The sequence below is a fragment of the Meleagris gallopavo genome, chromosome Z, assembly GCF_000146605.3.
Source record: "Meleagris gallopavo isolate NT-WF06-2002-E0010 breed Aviagen turkey brand Nicholas breeding stock chromosome Z, Turkey_5.1, whole genome shotgun sequence".
Taxonomy (NCBI): Eukaryota; Metazoa; Chordata; class Aves; order Galliformes; family Phasianidae; genus Meleagris; species Meleagris gallopavo.
Window position 1 is genome coordinate 59,242,720 of NC_015041.2, and position 12,608 is coordinate 59,255,327.

A 12,608-nucleotide genomic window follows, 5' to 3' on the forward strand; every position below is an offset into this window, starting at 1 on the left:
CCAGCCACTCTGCCCCAAGCCTGTAGCGTTGCCTGGGATTGTTGCGGCAAAAGTGCAGGACCCGGCATTTGGCTTTGTTGTACCTCATCCCATTGGCTTCAGCCCAGCTAACCAACCTGTCCAATGTAATTGATGCGCCATCTCTGAAGACTTTCAAGGCAAGGCTGGATCAGGCCATGGACAACCTGATGTAGCTGTGATGTCTCTGTTCATTGCTGGGGAGTTGGACTAGATGGCCTTCAGAGATTTCTTCCAACTAGCCTTTTGCATTTATTTTGGTCATTCTGTACTTAACTTGTCCCCTTCCCATATTGCAGCAGTTTTATTTAAATCAGACATCACATAAGCTTTCAAATTTAATTTTTAAAGGTACAAACTCAAGTTTCTGGCTCTTTCTTGTAAGACAGTTTCTCCATTGTTAGAATTGTTAGAAAAAAGAGCACCATTTTTGTGCTCTCTTTGACTGTTGATTGGAACTTCATTTGGCTGTGAATCAAGCTCTCTTGGACCCTCTATGCCTGTGTCAGTACCATCCTAGTCTAACTGAGAACTTCATGCTTTTGAGAGAGAGATCTTTTCCTGCTTATTTTTTCCATTACCATTCTGATGACTAACACTTATTCTGACTTGTACTAGCATGCTCCTACTACTACCCAAATGAACACAGTAAAATAACCTGCAAAACATGCTAGTTGTCCCATGTGTATCACCTTGCATGTTATGCTGTTACATTCCCCCTCTTTTCTTCTGAACAACAGCTCCTAAGATTGTTCATTTCTTCTTCTGTAACATCTCCATACTACTTTAGTTTTACACTATCTAGCATTTGTTGAGCCTCAAATTCATCTGAACACACCTGGATTTTGCACCACGATAGTTTACAGTATGACTGTCTTAGTACTTAATTCTTAATCTTGGAAAAAATGTAATGACCTTTCTGAATGCAAGTCCTTGTGCTTTCAACATGTTGCATTTTGCTAGCTCCCTGTTTATCAGTTCTTAACCCACTTTACACTTTTTCTACCAGTGCTCAATTTCTCCAGCTGTACTGATGATTCACTTGTATGTTAACATATATGTGCACGTACCTCTATTCCAACTGTTTGAAAAGTCCACACATCTCATTAAAGATTTGCCTGAAATGACTTGTCTTTTGTAAACCTGCAGTGATTTTCTTGTTTGTCTCCATGATGTTGCTTATTCTTTCCAATATTCTAATATTGTTTTTCTGCAAATAAGCTCTGCATTTGTTACTCTTTGGTCAGATACCACATCAGAGGCTTGATGGACCAGTTTTCAAACAGTCTAGCCATACCTGTAAATATCCATGCTAATTCTTTTGGACTTCTGGGGTAGGTAGTACACAAGCTTTGCACTGTTCTCTCAGCTGCATGCACTGAAGATCTCTTCATTTCCGCTTGTAGGCTGACATTGGCAATTTCCATTTCCATAACATCAGTCTCTGTCAGAGTGCAGCTGTCATCGTTGCCACTGTAATTGGCAGCAGGAGTGTTTGTTCAGTTTTGGCCTAGATGCATATTCCCAGAAGTACAAATCAGAGCACTGTACTCATATCGAAATCCTATTTAAGGGGTATGGTATTGCTAGCTGACTGTGTGCAGTAACTAAGAAAGTTGCCTTCTTGAAAGTGCTTTTGGCACAGATTGATTCTCCTTTATTCATACAGACTGATTTCTCATAATGAGCTGTGTGCCCAGAGATGTATGTTTTTCTTCTCCTTGGCCATTTCATTTAGTCTAATAAATAATACTTCTTCTTCCTGCCAGTCTTTCTCATCTCAGGGCAGGCTATCATTTTTCTTCGATTTCTGTGTTTTTCCAAATAGCACATATACCTTAAAGCAGGCAGTCTCGTCAGGATTGACATGCTACAGTGCTCGTATTTGCCCAGTGTTTACTTGATCAGGTTCTTTTTATTGTCTGCAGACTTGAGCCTTTGAGGTTTGAAGATCAGTGGACAGAGGAAGTTCTGGGGAAAAATTATCTAGGAATCCTCATGCCTACAGTGTCGTTAAAACCTCTCTGGCATTTGCTTGCCTTTTAGATCCCCCTTTCCCAGATATAGAATTTGTTGCTGCAAAAGGCTCTGCACCATTGCTCAGACTCCGGAAAGCAGAAGATCGAAATGGACCCATCAGGTTTGTCTCTGCACTTTTTACCCTCTCAAACAACATTCTGTAGATTTGTGTTACATACTGGAGCTTTCTGTTTGGATTATATTATTTTTTTTAGCAGTAGGTGAAGAGTTAAGTTGTAACTTCCAGTGTTACCTCCATTGGCAAAATAATATTTAGCTTCAGACTTTTCATTGATTTCTGGACCAAAATTTTGTTTTTGAGAATTCTGAATTGTTTTTTCCCCCATTTACACAGTGAAATCACACTTGATGTTTATTGATGCATTCAAAGCAATACTACCCCTGTTGTTTTTGTTTTCCAAGTAACTTAATGGTACCAATATTCTTTTTTCTAGGAGTCAGAGGAAATAAGCAAAGTCTGTATTTGTACACATTCTGAAGTAGTGTTTCTATACTAGAATATTACTACCAAAATATATTTCTAGAGAAAAAGGATTTGCATCTTGCTAACCGCTGTTTGTGAAAGAAGAAAGTAGTTGTAACTCATGTTACTCTAAAACAGAAAACATTTCAAAGTTTATAGTATGGGAAATAGTGGGGGTAACTGCTGTAAGAATTACTCTTCCTATAGTTGGATACTTTAAACTAAATATTGTTTTCAGATAACAGAGATAGATATAATCAATTTTCTAGAAATTGTATCTGTCCTTTAAGAAGAAAAAATCTAGTTGTAGGAAATCAGGAATTGTTTTTAGATCCCCATGATGTGTTCTATTTCATAGGTTAACTTGTATGAAAGGTGGGAGGAGCAAATGGTCACGTGCAATAACTCAGTTTGGTGGTCTTCTGAGCATGAATGAACGTGTAATGTTACTGTGCATATCATGAAGACTCCTAGCTTTAAATTGTGTCTGTATTGCTTTTTGTTCAAAATGCAAGGGTGAACACACACAGAGAAGTATTTCAGTACAGGAAGAGCTTATATTGGGCACTGATGATTAAAAGCAGTTAATGGGCTCAAAGTAGGAAAGATAATATAAAAATGTAATGAACGTCTGATGTTTTATGCACTGACCTGAAAGCTAATGTTTACTTTTTTCTTTTCCCCACTCTAGTCTTTATCAAATGATTGTGCTTCCACTTGGTTTGCAAAGTGCTTTTGTTTGTGAGTCCTTTGCCACTGCAACTTTCTTCAGCAACACCACTGTCGCTAAGGGATATGTGGCAGCTGAATTTCGGGCAAAGGATGTTGCTGATAACATGTCAGTTGCTCTTGGAGACAGACATTACTACGGAAAGTTTTATAATGCTCCTTTAAAGCTGGGCAAAGAATACTGTGTTTTTTTGAGAATAATAAGCGAGTGGAATAAGGTAATGGGTGTTATGTAAACTTCTCTTTATACTGATTAAATGACATGTTGCTGGAGAAAAAAGGAAAATGTTGCTTTCCTGTTAAATTTTTATGATTCTAATCGACAGAATTAGTTTAAATCTGATGCTTCTTTAAATAACTCTTCTAACTCCTTACAGATATTTATGTAATTGTAATTCTGGAGCAACTCTGGATGCCAAAAGGCAAACAACATTAAGAATTTAAGGCAGAGCTCCGTCTCTGCCCTCAATAACTGGGGGCACCTGTTGGGCTAAACTTAATGGAAGAAATTAGTTTTAGAATCTAAAAACCACTCCTAAGCAATGAAAAATTCTCACAGTATTGAATTGTAAGTTATATGCCAGTTCTCCAAGTGATAAGGGAAAAACATGTTTTGTAATGCATATTGATTTCCAAACAGCCAGTTCCCTTGAGGAAGCATGCTATTAGCATTTTTTTGATTGTCTATTTTAAGGTAAATACAAATTTTATTTAGAAACAAGATGTCCCTGAGCTATGTTAAATGTTCCAGTGTCTTGCCTCCCATGATGTCATGCCACTAGTTTTCCAGTCACTACCTGTCTTGGTGGTCAAGAGCTTATCATTTTTTCCTAATAAAGGTAGTTTTTCTCTGTAGGTAGTTTTTCTCATATGCCATATTTTCCACGTGCATGCAGTTCCCAAATGTCAAAAATAAAACACATACTAAAGAAAAAAACACCCAATTGTGTTTTGGCCCAGAGCTCATAATGTGAAAATAGAATTCAGAAGTCTCGTGAATGCAGCATGAAGTAAGGAAGAAAGTAGGCAAAAGCTCATCTGTTAGTCACTTGTAAATAATTTCCTATAATTCTGGAAATCTGCACCCAAAACTGAGTAATTGAATACAACTTCCAGTAAGAAATGTGACTGCCTCTGTCCAAACCAAATGAAATAAAACAAGTGAATGTAAGAGCTGTTACTGACATCTGTTAATCTGCGTAAACTCTATCCTGTGTGCCATCCAAAACATTTGGTTCACAATAACAAGTTAGCCCAAAATATTCTGGAATTTGGATGTTGGACTGTATTTTTTTTCCCAGAACTTACTCTGTGAAGCCTGATTGATGATGAGTCAAATATGAACAAGTTTAGCCTATCTAAATAAGTCTTTGAATTCAGTTTTTGCGTCCTACAGTTTTATGCATTGGTATCCCTAGTTCTTTCCCTTTATTACTTTTCTGATACTGAGGAATTTTTTCTATTGTTACTTGTGTTGAGCTTTTTCCTGCTGAACAGCACTGATTGATTTAATATCTCTGCAATTTCTCTGTTGAGCTGCTTCTAAGTTATGTTCCTTTTCTCTTTGGTATAGATTATTTCCTGTGTTGTTTTTTTTTAATCTCTGGCATTGCCAGATGTGTTTCGTAGGCCACTGGTTTAATGGAACATTATTTCTGTTATCTGTATTTTTGGCTTCCTTCCATCTAGAGTAGATCTGCCCCTTAATATACACTTTTCTATATGGCTTTTTGGATTTAATGAAGCACATGAGGTTACATACCACTCTTTTAAATCATCATTGGGATTGCAAACACCAGCCAGCTTTGGTTCTCTTCTTTGAAATGAAACTCATACCTGTGTCTCTCAGGGCTGCTACCAAAGGAAAAAAAATCATCTCAGTTTCCCAAAGTAAAAACATTCAGTTGAGGATGACTGCCCTTGCAGAGAGTGTAAGTGATGATAAATTTCTCTTGTGAGAAACAGTGACTTCTTTGCTTTCATTTTCAGGTAAGAACACAGTCCTGTGCTGTGTGGGCACAAATTAAAAGTAAGTGAATTTTAACTTCAATGAGAAAGCAGAAGGTATAATGTCTGTGCTTGGCAGCATAATTATAAATAATTGTTGTGGCTATTCTTTCATTTGCCATTTATAATCTGTTGATTTTGATGATTGGGAAGGTTAGAGTCAGAAAATTTGTTTTGCACTTGATAACTAGAGGACAGAGTTCTAAAATGGGTTCTATTTTTTTAAATATATCAGTCTTTCTAGACGTCCCATCCAAATGTTGCATAAATCTTTGTGCACAACAAACTTGAAGAACAGAAGCGAAGTTTTAGTAGTTAGCTTTAAGATAGATCTGTATTGGCTTAGAGATTTATTTTATTTTGTTAAACATCTTCTAGCTATTTGTAGACACTGAAGACTCCTACAGACTCTAAATTCTGCTTTTGAGTTGAAAGACTTAGGAATGCAGTGACATTGGAGAGTGACAGTGCTTTGAAATGGTGCATGGCTCTTGGTGCACCTGCTCCCTGTTCAGCAGAAGACACACCTGGCTGCTGTTACTACTAGCCTTCTCTTGAGAAGTGCATATTTATTTCTAAGCTGCTTCTTGTTCACTCTCATGACCTGCTTCGCTTACTGCCACAAAGAAACTGTCAGTTAGACAGCCTGTATTTATGAGAAACTCTGCTAAGCTCAGGAATTCAGTAGGGTTGAGAGCTCTATTGCTGGTCTAAAAAGGCAAGAGCTGCCAAATAACTCTTGAAAGATTAAAAAGCTGTCCTCTCTGAATTTGTTCTTTATCAGTTTCAAGACTGCTATGTATTTTATTTTGGAAAAAGAATGAGAATAGCACTGAACAGGCCCTTGGTTTCTTATTGAATGTGTTGCCATTATACTGGATAGAATTCCAGCCAGTGTCCTTGGCCTAGTGTACTTCTGCAGTTGGAGAGGCTGAGAGTGTTACTGGTTCACTGAATCCTTTGAGGGACATTACTTAGTGTGTGTGAAGAGCAGATCTGTAAATTAAATTTTAACCAAACTGCAGGGTTTCAAGTTCCATATAGACATGCCTACATATTGTTGAATAAATCATCATAAAAAGTGGTAGAATGCTGTTGTAACTGTACTTGCTTCAGTTACAAATAGTTGTCTGAATAAAGCAGATCTTGAGTTATTTCACAAAACAGACTCTGACATGTGTGGGCAAAGCATTTCTTTCATTTTCGTGGAAGACTAATGTCTGTTCTGTGTAATTAAGGTATGGAAATTTGCATCACAGTGAAGTAAGGACAGGTATTACCTGTACCAAAACTGAAAGTGCTTGAGGATTAAACAGATGTCCTTACAGGGTCTCTGTCTGAAAATCTTTATTTTCTATTTTTCCAGACTCACAGTAGGCTTGCAGATGAGAATTGAGTTTCTTTTTTGTCAGGGTACCTTCACAGGTAGTTCTTAGTAATTCTGTTTTTGAATGTAAATCACTATAAGCCTTTTATTCTATCCTTTGGTAGCTTATGGTATGATGGACTTGGGTAAGGTTATCATTGCCTTGGGAAGAAAATAGGATGGGGAAGGGAAATCATGCCTGAATTCCAATAATTGTGAAAGAGATGCGTCAAGCTATTTAATAAAGCATTTGAACCGTCTGGCACAAGAGACAACCTTGGCATATGATGTAGACCGAGTTGTTCATGAAACTGGGGAGTGGAGAAAGGTAATAATTTTTGAGAGCTATATCTATTAGTCTTACTTCCTCCTCAGCCCTGTAGAGCTGAACAGTCAGCTCTAGGACTGCTTGGGGAGCAGCAAGTCCATCCAGCACAGGAGTTTTGCTAGATTACTTCAGCTTTGAGCAGACTCAGTTGATCCATCACCAGACTGAAGCTACATTATTTGATATTTGCTCATTTGATCTGGTATTTTTTTTTTCAGATTCATCATCCACCCTTCCGTACATGACTGCTGTTGTGTTAGGGTCGGTTGCTGCTGTCTGCCTTATACTGTTCTTGTCATTCTTAGCAGCACGGTATGTATTGCTTTTATCTCCACCTTTCCAGTCCTCCTGCACAAAGTTTAAGTATTTTGCTTTTCAGTTAGTCTTTTTTTCCAGTCTGCTTGATTAAGGCCTCTTGGGTGGATTATAAACTTTATCAAGAATTATCTCAGTGACCACTTAGTCTGACCACTTCTGGAACTGATGTCCTTTATATCTTTCCAGTCACTAGGGAAACATCTGAAAAGTATGGGGCTCATCTTAATAAAAGGAGGATTCAGAAACTAATAGCATGAGGAATTTCATCCAGATATGTTTTGATTTTATGATTACTAAAGGTTTTTGGGGTGTGCTACTCCAAAAGTGAAGTCATTACCAGTAGAAATGTTGCTGTATGTTTTTGATTTAAGAATCCATTTTCCAGTATTACCACCTTCACTCAAAGTGCCTGGAAAGTTAGCTTTTTAATAGTAGTTGATATTTAGCTAAGGCCTACAATAAAATGTTATTGAAATTTTTAAGTTGATTCTTATGTATTTTGTGATCCTTCATATGGGAACAATAACTTTGTCCTCCTTTCAAACCGAAATAAACATGTGCCTTTCATCAATTGTGTGTGTCTAAGTGACAAAAATGTGACAAAGGAACGTAAGTACTTTTCAAAATTGTGTTCAGTCAGTTAGCATCAATGTTAGAAGTGAGCTGTTTAAATAATAGACTGCTGCAAGCACTCAAAAAGCAATTATGGAATGACCAAGCTGCTCCTGCCCATGGTGCACATAGATACTCCTGTGCACCTCTGAATGATAAGAGAAGGAGCTGTGAGAGTAAACTGCTGTGGATGCTGTGAAACTGCCTTCTGTGTGGTCTGTAAGAGCAGATTAAACAAGGATTTTTCAGAAATGACACAGCTACAGCTGGTCTTGCCATTGAAGTCAGGTGGATGGTCTCAAATTATTTCTTGGGATCCTTGTAAGCTTGAATTTTCTTTGATATCTGTCACAAAGATCCATGGTATTCAAGTGTTCACCAACTTGTTGCGTCTGCTGTCTCAGGAGTTATATTAGTCCAGTGGAACAGATTATTAACTCCTACTGTCATGGTTGCTGGAAGACATTCAACTGTTCAAAGACATTCAAACAGTGGGTTTGCCTGGCACTGGATTAACAAAGTGTACGGCCTGACTGCTGTGTGCCCTTTAATGTTAATAAACTTTCTTCATTTTAAAAATGTATTAGCCCATAGTTGTTATTACTGAGATATCTTGTCATAAATTCACCTTTCTTCATTCCTATGCTTCCGTCAGCATGTGGTGCCTTTTCAGATGTAGAACAACAGTGCCAAAACTTCAGCTTTGTAAAAATTTGCAGAGGGCCTGAGTGTTGTCATTATCAGGGTTAACCCAGGTCAGGCATCTGACACAATAGGAATGCTTCCTACTTACATAACTTGCTAACTCTAATGTTCAGAATTTATACTAGCATCGCCTTAAAATAAAAAAAAAAAACATCTTTATAAACTGTCTTTTATCTCATCAGTATGAGCAAGGCACGGCTTGTCAGATCTGTACTTCAGTCTTCAATGATTTTGACAGTTTGTTAGTTGTTTTGTTTTTTTGACTAAAATGTCTTCTCTTTTTTCAGCTCTTATCTCTACAGGACAGTGCACTCCCCACCTGCTGCTTTAGCCTGCGATGGTGTACGTTTATCTGCTACCATGGACACTGCACAAGCATCATCATTACTAGAGACTGAAATGTCTCTGTTCTCTAAGGCGGTATCCCTTGAAGTCAGCATAGAGAAAATGCAGCCTCCTTACCAAAGCCAACATCGGTCAGGATGTATCTGTAAGGCACATCTGTACTATAGCATTGACATTTGAAATCTGTTTGTTATTGAGTTGTTTATTGTATCCCCTTGTTTTCAGACAGTGTGGTGTATAAAGAACCTCCTATCACAGATGCATTGTGTCAGAGACATTAGCATGCATCTCATGTGTTTGGCCACACATTTAGCTATTCCAGCCACATGGGCGCCTGGAAATGAGCGTGTTTATTATACCTGATTACACAAATAATCCCCTGATCCAACAGAGACTATCTGAAGATCAACTCCTGCTTTCAGTGCCAGAGAGAACAAACTGACCCACTATGAGAGAAGATGCAGATCAATCCTAATGGCAGATAAAGTTCCTATTGTGTTTCCCAGTAAAAAGGTAGATTTTATTAGTTACTTATGGATAATGCAACTCCAGTAACAAGTACAGAGCTTTTAGAGACTTGAAATAGTGTCATCAGGAGGTGTGTTCCAGAGCTATTGCAATTGTTGCTCTTAGCGATTAGTAATAATTGCAAATAGTAAAAAAGAATAGCTTTACTGGCATGTGAAACTGTTCTAAAGCAAGAGCTACCTGTCTTAGACACAGTTCTACTTTTTTAATCTCTGTTTTATAATTGCAACTGAATAAAAACTTTAAAATTATTGTCTGGCTGGTGAGCTGGTATGTAACATCAGGTTAGTGTCAGTTAGTAAAATGTAGCTCAGTAATTTCTTATGACATACTCACAGAAAAGAATCAAGTAAGAAAAATCAAGTGCCTGACCTTATTTCCACTCCTGTTCAGAAGTTACTTTGAAATATATTACAAAGTCATTCTGTTAACTAGTGAAATAAATAAGAAATGTTTTTTAGCTATTTTGTTGCTTTTCCAAATTATGTTTTGTATTTCACATTTCAAATATATGATAGCCCTTTTTGGAATTCTAAATATTTCTGATTCCGGTTGACTTTCTTATTTCAGAGACGCTCTCTCTCCAGATTATGTAATTCTTTTTCTTTTTGGTGGTCAAAAAGGATGTTTTCAAGTGTAACAGTAGACTTTGTAGTTGGTAAAGCAGAGAGGGGTTAGAGTTAAATTGCATACAGCCAGAGGTATTCTATTTTTAAATTTTATTTTACGTTTTTATTTTGTTTTGAAGTATGGGTAAGAGCAGTGCTCAGATATTACATCTGTTATCCACAGTGTTTTTCCACTGATTCCCACATCTGCTCATCACATTAGTAAGTCGTCAGTAGTTGGCAACTGAGTAAAAATGCCTTTGTCTACATTAATGATTGTGAGTTGGTAGCATTTTCCTTCACTGATTAAGAAAGAATAGTTGGCTTACTGTTACTTGATTTTGCAGTTTGAATTCCTCTGGAATTCATTCTCACACATTCTGTTCTTAATTCCATTTCTTGGTGGCATAAATGGCCATGGTTTGGTGTAGCTGTACGAAGAGCACCACCCTGTTGTGGTTTATTTTCTTCAAGCCCGTGTTCTCAGAGAGTTCATGAGCAGCTGTTCCTGAATAAGAGAGAATTGGAGAGTCAGAATGTAATTAAAAGACATGCCATCCTCTGCAAAAAAAACCTGCAATTGCATTATGTTACACTGGACCAGGAACATGAAGTCTCATCTCTCTGGTGGCTGGAAAGTTTGAAATCTCTGTGTAACCTTGAGTAGCTCTTCTCTGTAGGCCTCTTTTCTACCAAGGTTGTCTTTTCATAATGTAAACTTTTTCAGAGTAAGTCTTTCTTATTAAGCATCCTTCTGCTGTCAATTACATAATTACTCATATGAACTTCTCTGCACAGCGGAGTGGTGCAGCATATGTAAGGTCCAGGAGGGGGCTGACCAGAGAGAAGCAGTGAGGCAGGAGTGTCTGCCAACAAGTTATCCAAAACAGCTATGTCTTGCAAGATTCCTTCTTTCTTTCTTCCTCCTTTGTCACTTGGCAGACGTACCTCTGGCTGTGAGCCTGTCTTCGTCTGTTGTGTACATATCTTTTTTTCCCACGTACATCTGTTCCAGTTTAATGTGGGAAGCATAGAGAAAAACAATTTTGCATTGTCCTCTTCAGATCATTTTGCAAATGTTAACACTTCTCTTGTTAGGTACTCTGATGCTACCAACCTTTTTCAATGCTTTTTAGTATGTTTCAGGAACAGGAAAAAGGGTTTGACAGTGGTTAGAAGCAGATTCTTGGAAGTTCTACTCAGAACAACTATTACTGGACTGGACAGAAAAGACGATACGAAATTATGCATGTTTGCACAATGCAGTGAATCTGATTTAAGAGCACTTCTATTTTAGGCCAGTTCTCTGAGATTTCCATCAGGAGAGGGTATGCCATTATGCTAGAACTGATCTCACTGCAACTTCTGGACTTCTGGTCAGATAGCTCGTTTACAAAAATACCTGTTATAAATTGCAGGAATCCTAAAAGATGGCACCTCGAATGGGGCTTTTGAGTTAAGAGTGTATGTCTTCAGGGGTACTTCTGTTACCAAGGTTTGTAATCTTTACAGTCAAGTTCATGGAATGATACATCTGCTTTGATTTTTTTTTATAGTAATATTAATATATTTCTGCCCTCATGGTTTGAGAGGTTCTAGAGAAATTTCTCATTATTCTTCTCTGCTGTTCCTTCTGTTAACACTGAAATTCTCCTTGATTGTTTTCCACACCGAAGCCACTTGCCAGCTACAATAAAGTAAAGCCAGCTGAAGCTGCCCTGGTTTTACTTGTGATCTGTAGGTGCTTGTGGTGCTACACTGAAAAGGTGCTGTACTGAGGAACTGTTTAGTTTATAAACATACGCATGTCTGCATGATCTCAGAAGTCTTTTTCCCCTACAGATGAAAGAGGAAATTATTAGCTCTGTGTGACAGTTAAGCAATCTTATAAATCTTTTCTTGTGTAAATCAGTATGCTGGTTACTGTAAAAATGCAGCTTTTATATGGGTAGTCGTGATGGCGGGTTCAATGAAAAAGTTATTGTAAGAATCATTTTAGGGTCACTTTCAGTATTTTGATTGGGATTTCTTTATCCTGGGCATGATAGAAACAGTCAACAAGCTAAACAAGCATTTTTGTTTGTTCCTTTCAGTATTGCTAATCTCAATCAATTGTATTTTAGGAAATGGATATTAAATGTGGTTTATTAAACAATCTTTGAACACTTGTGCTCCTTATAAAAATAAGCTTAGATTAAAAGAAAATTTTCAGGAGACTCAGAAGTGAGCATGCAAATATCTGCTCCATGTACCTACAGGGCCAGGTGTGGGAAGCAGTATGTTTGTTACATTTGCATGTGATTTCAGATGCAGCTGCTTTCAGTCACTATTCTCATTTTGTAGGTCTTCTGCTGCTCTGCAGAACTGTATCATCTTCAGCAGGAGTCCAGCATGAACTGATGGACCAATGGTCATCAGCTCAGATGAAAGCATTGCTGTTCTAGCAAAAGCATTGCTAGGAAATTATGCAAGTCTCTGCAACTGGACACAGAAGAAACTAACAGTTGCATTGCTTTTAAGATGACATCCCGAGGACTCTGT

General features: G+C 37.7%; 1 protein-coding gene across 2 annotated transcripts in view; it reads left to right on the top strand.

Annotated features, from left to right (window-relative positions):
- SUSD1 (sushi domain containing 1) overlaps positions 1-9,710 on the top strand; it is a 60,274-nt gene extending 50,564 nt beyond the window's left edge. For both annotated transcript variants that reach the window (XM_019610651.2, XM_019610652.2), the window contains 5 exons: positions 2,065-2,158; positions 3,213-3,468; positions 5,240-5,279; positions 7,170-7,263; positions 8,874-9,710. In XM_019610651.2, the coding sequence (XP_019466196.1) occupies positions 2,065-2,158; positions 3,213-3,468; positions 5,240-5,279; positions 7,170-7,263; positions 8,874-9,111 (722 nt within the window). In that variant the 3' untranslated portion in view covers positions 9,112-9,710. The remainder of the gene's footprint in view (positions 1-2,064; positions 2,159-3,212; positions 3,469-5,239; positions 5,280-7,169; positions 7,264-8,873) is intronic.
- The last annotated feature ends 2,898 nt before the right edge of the window (positions 9,711-12,608 follow it).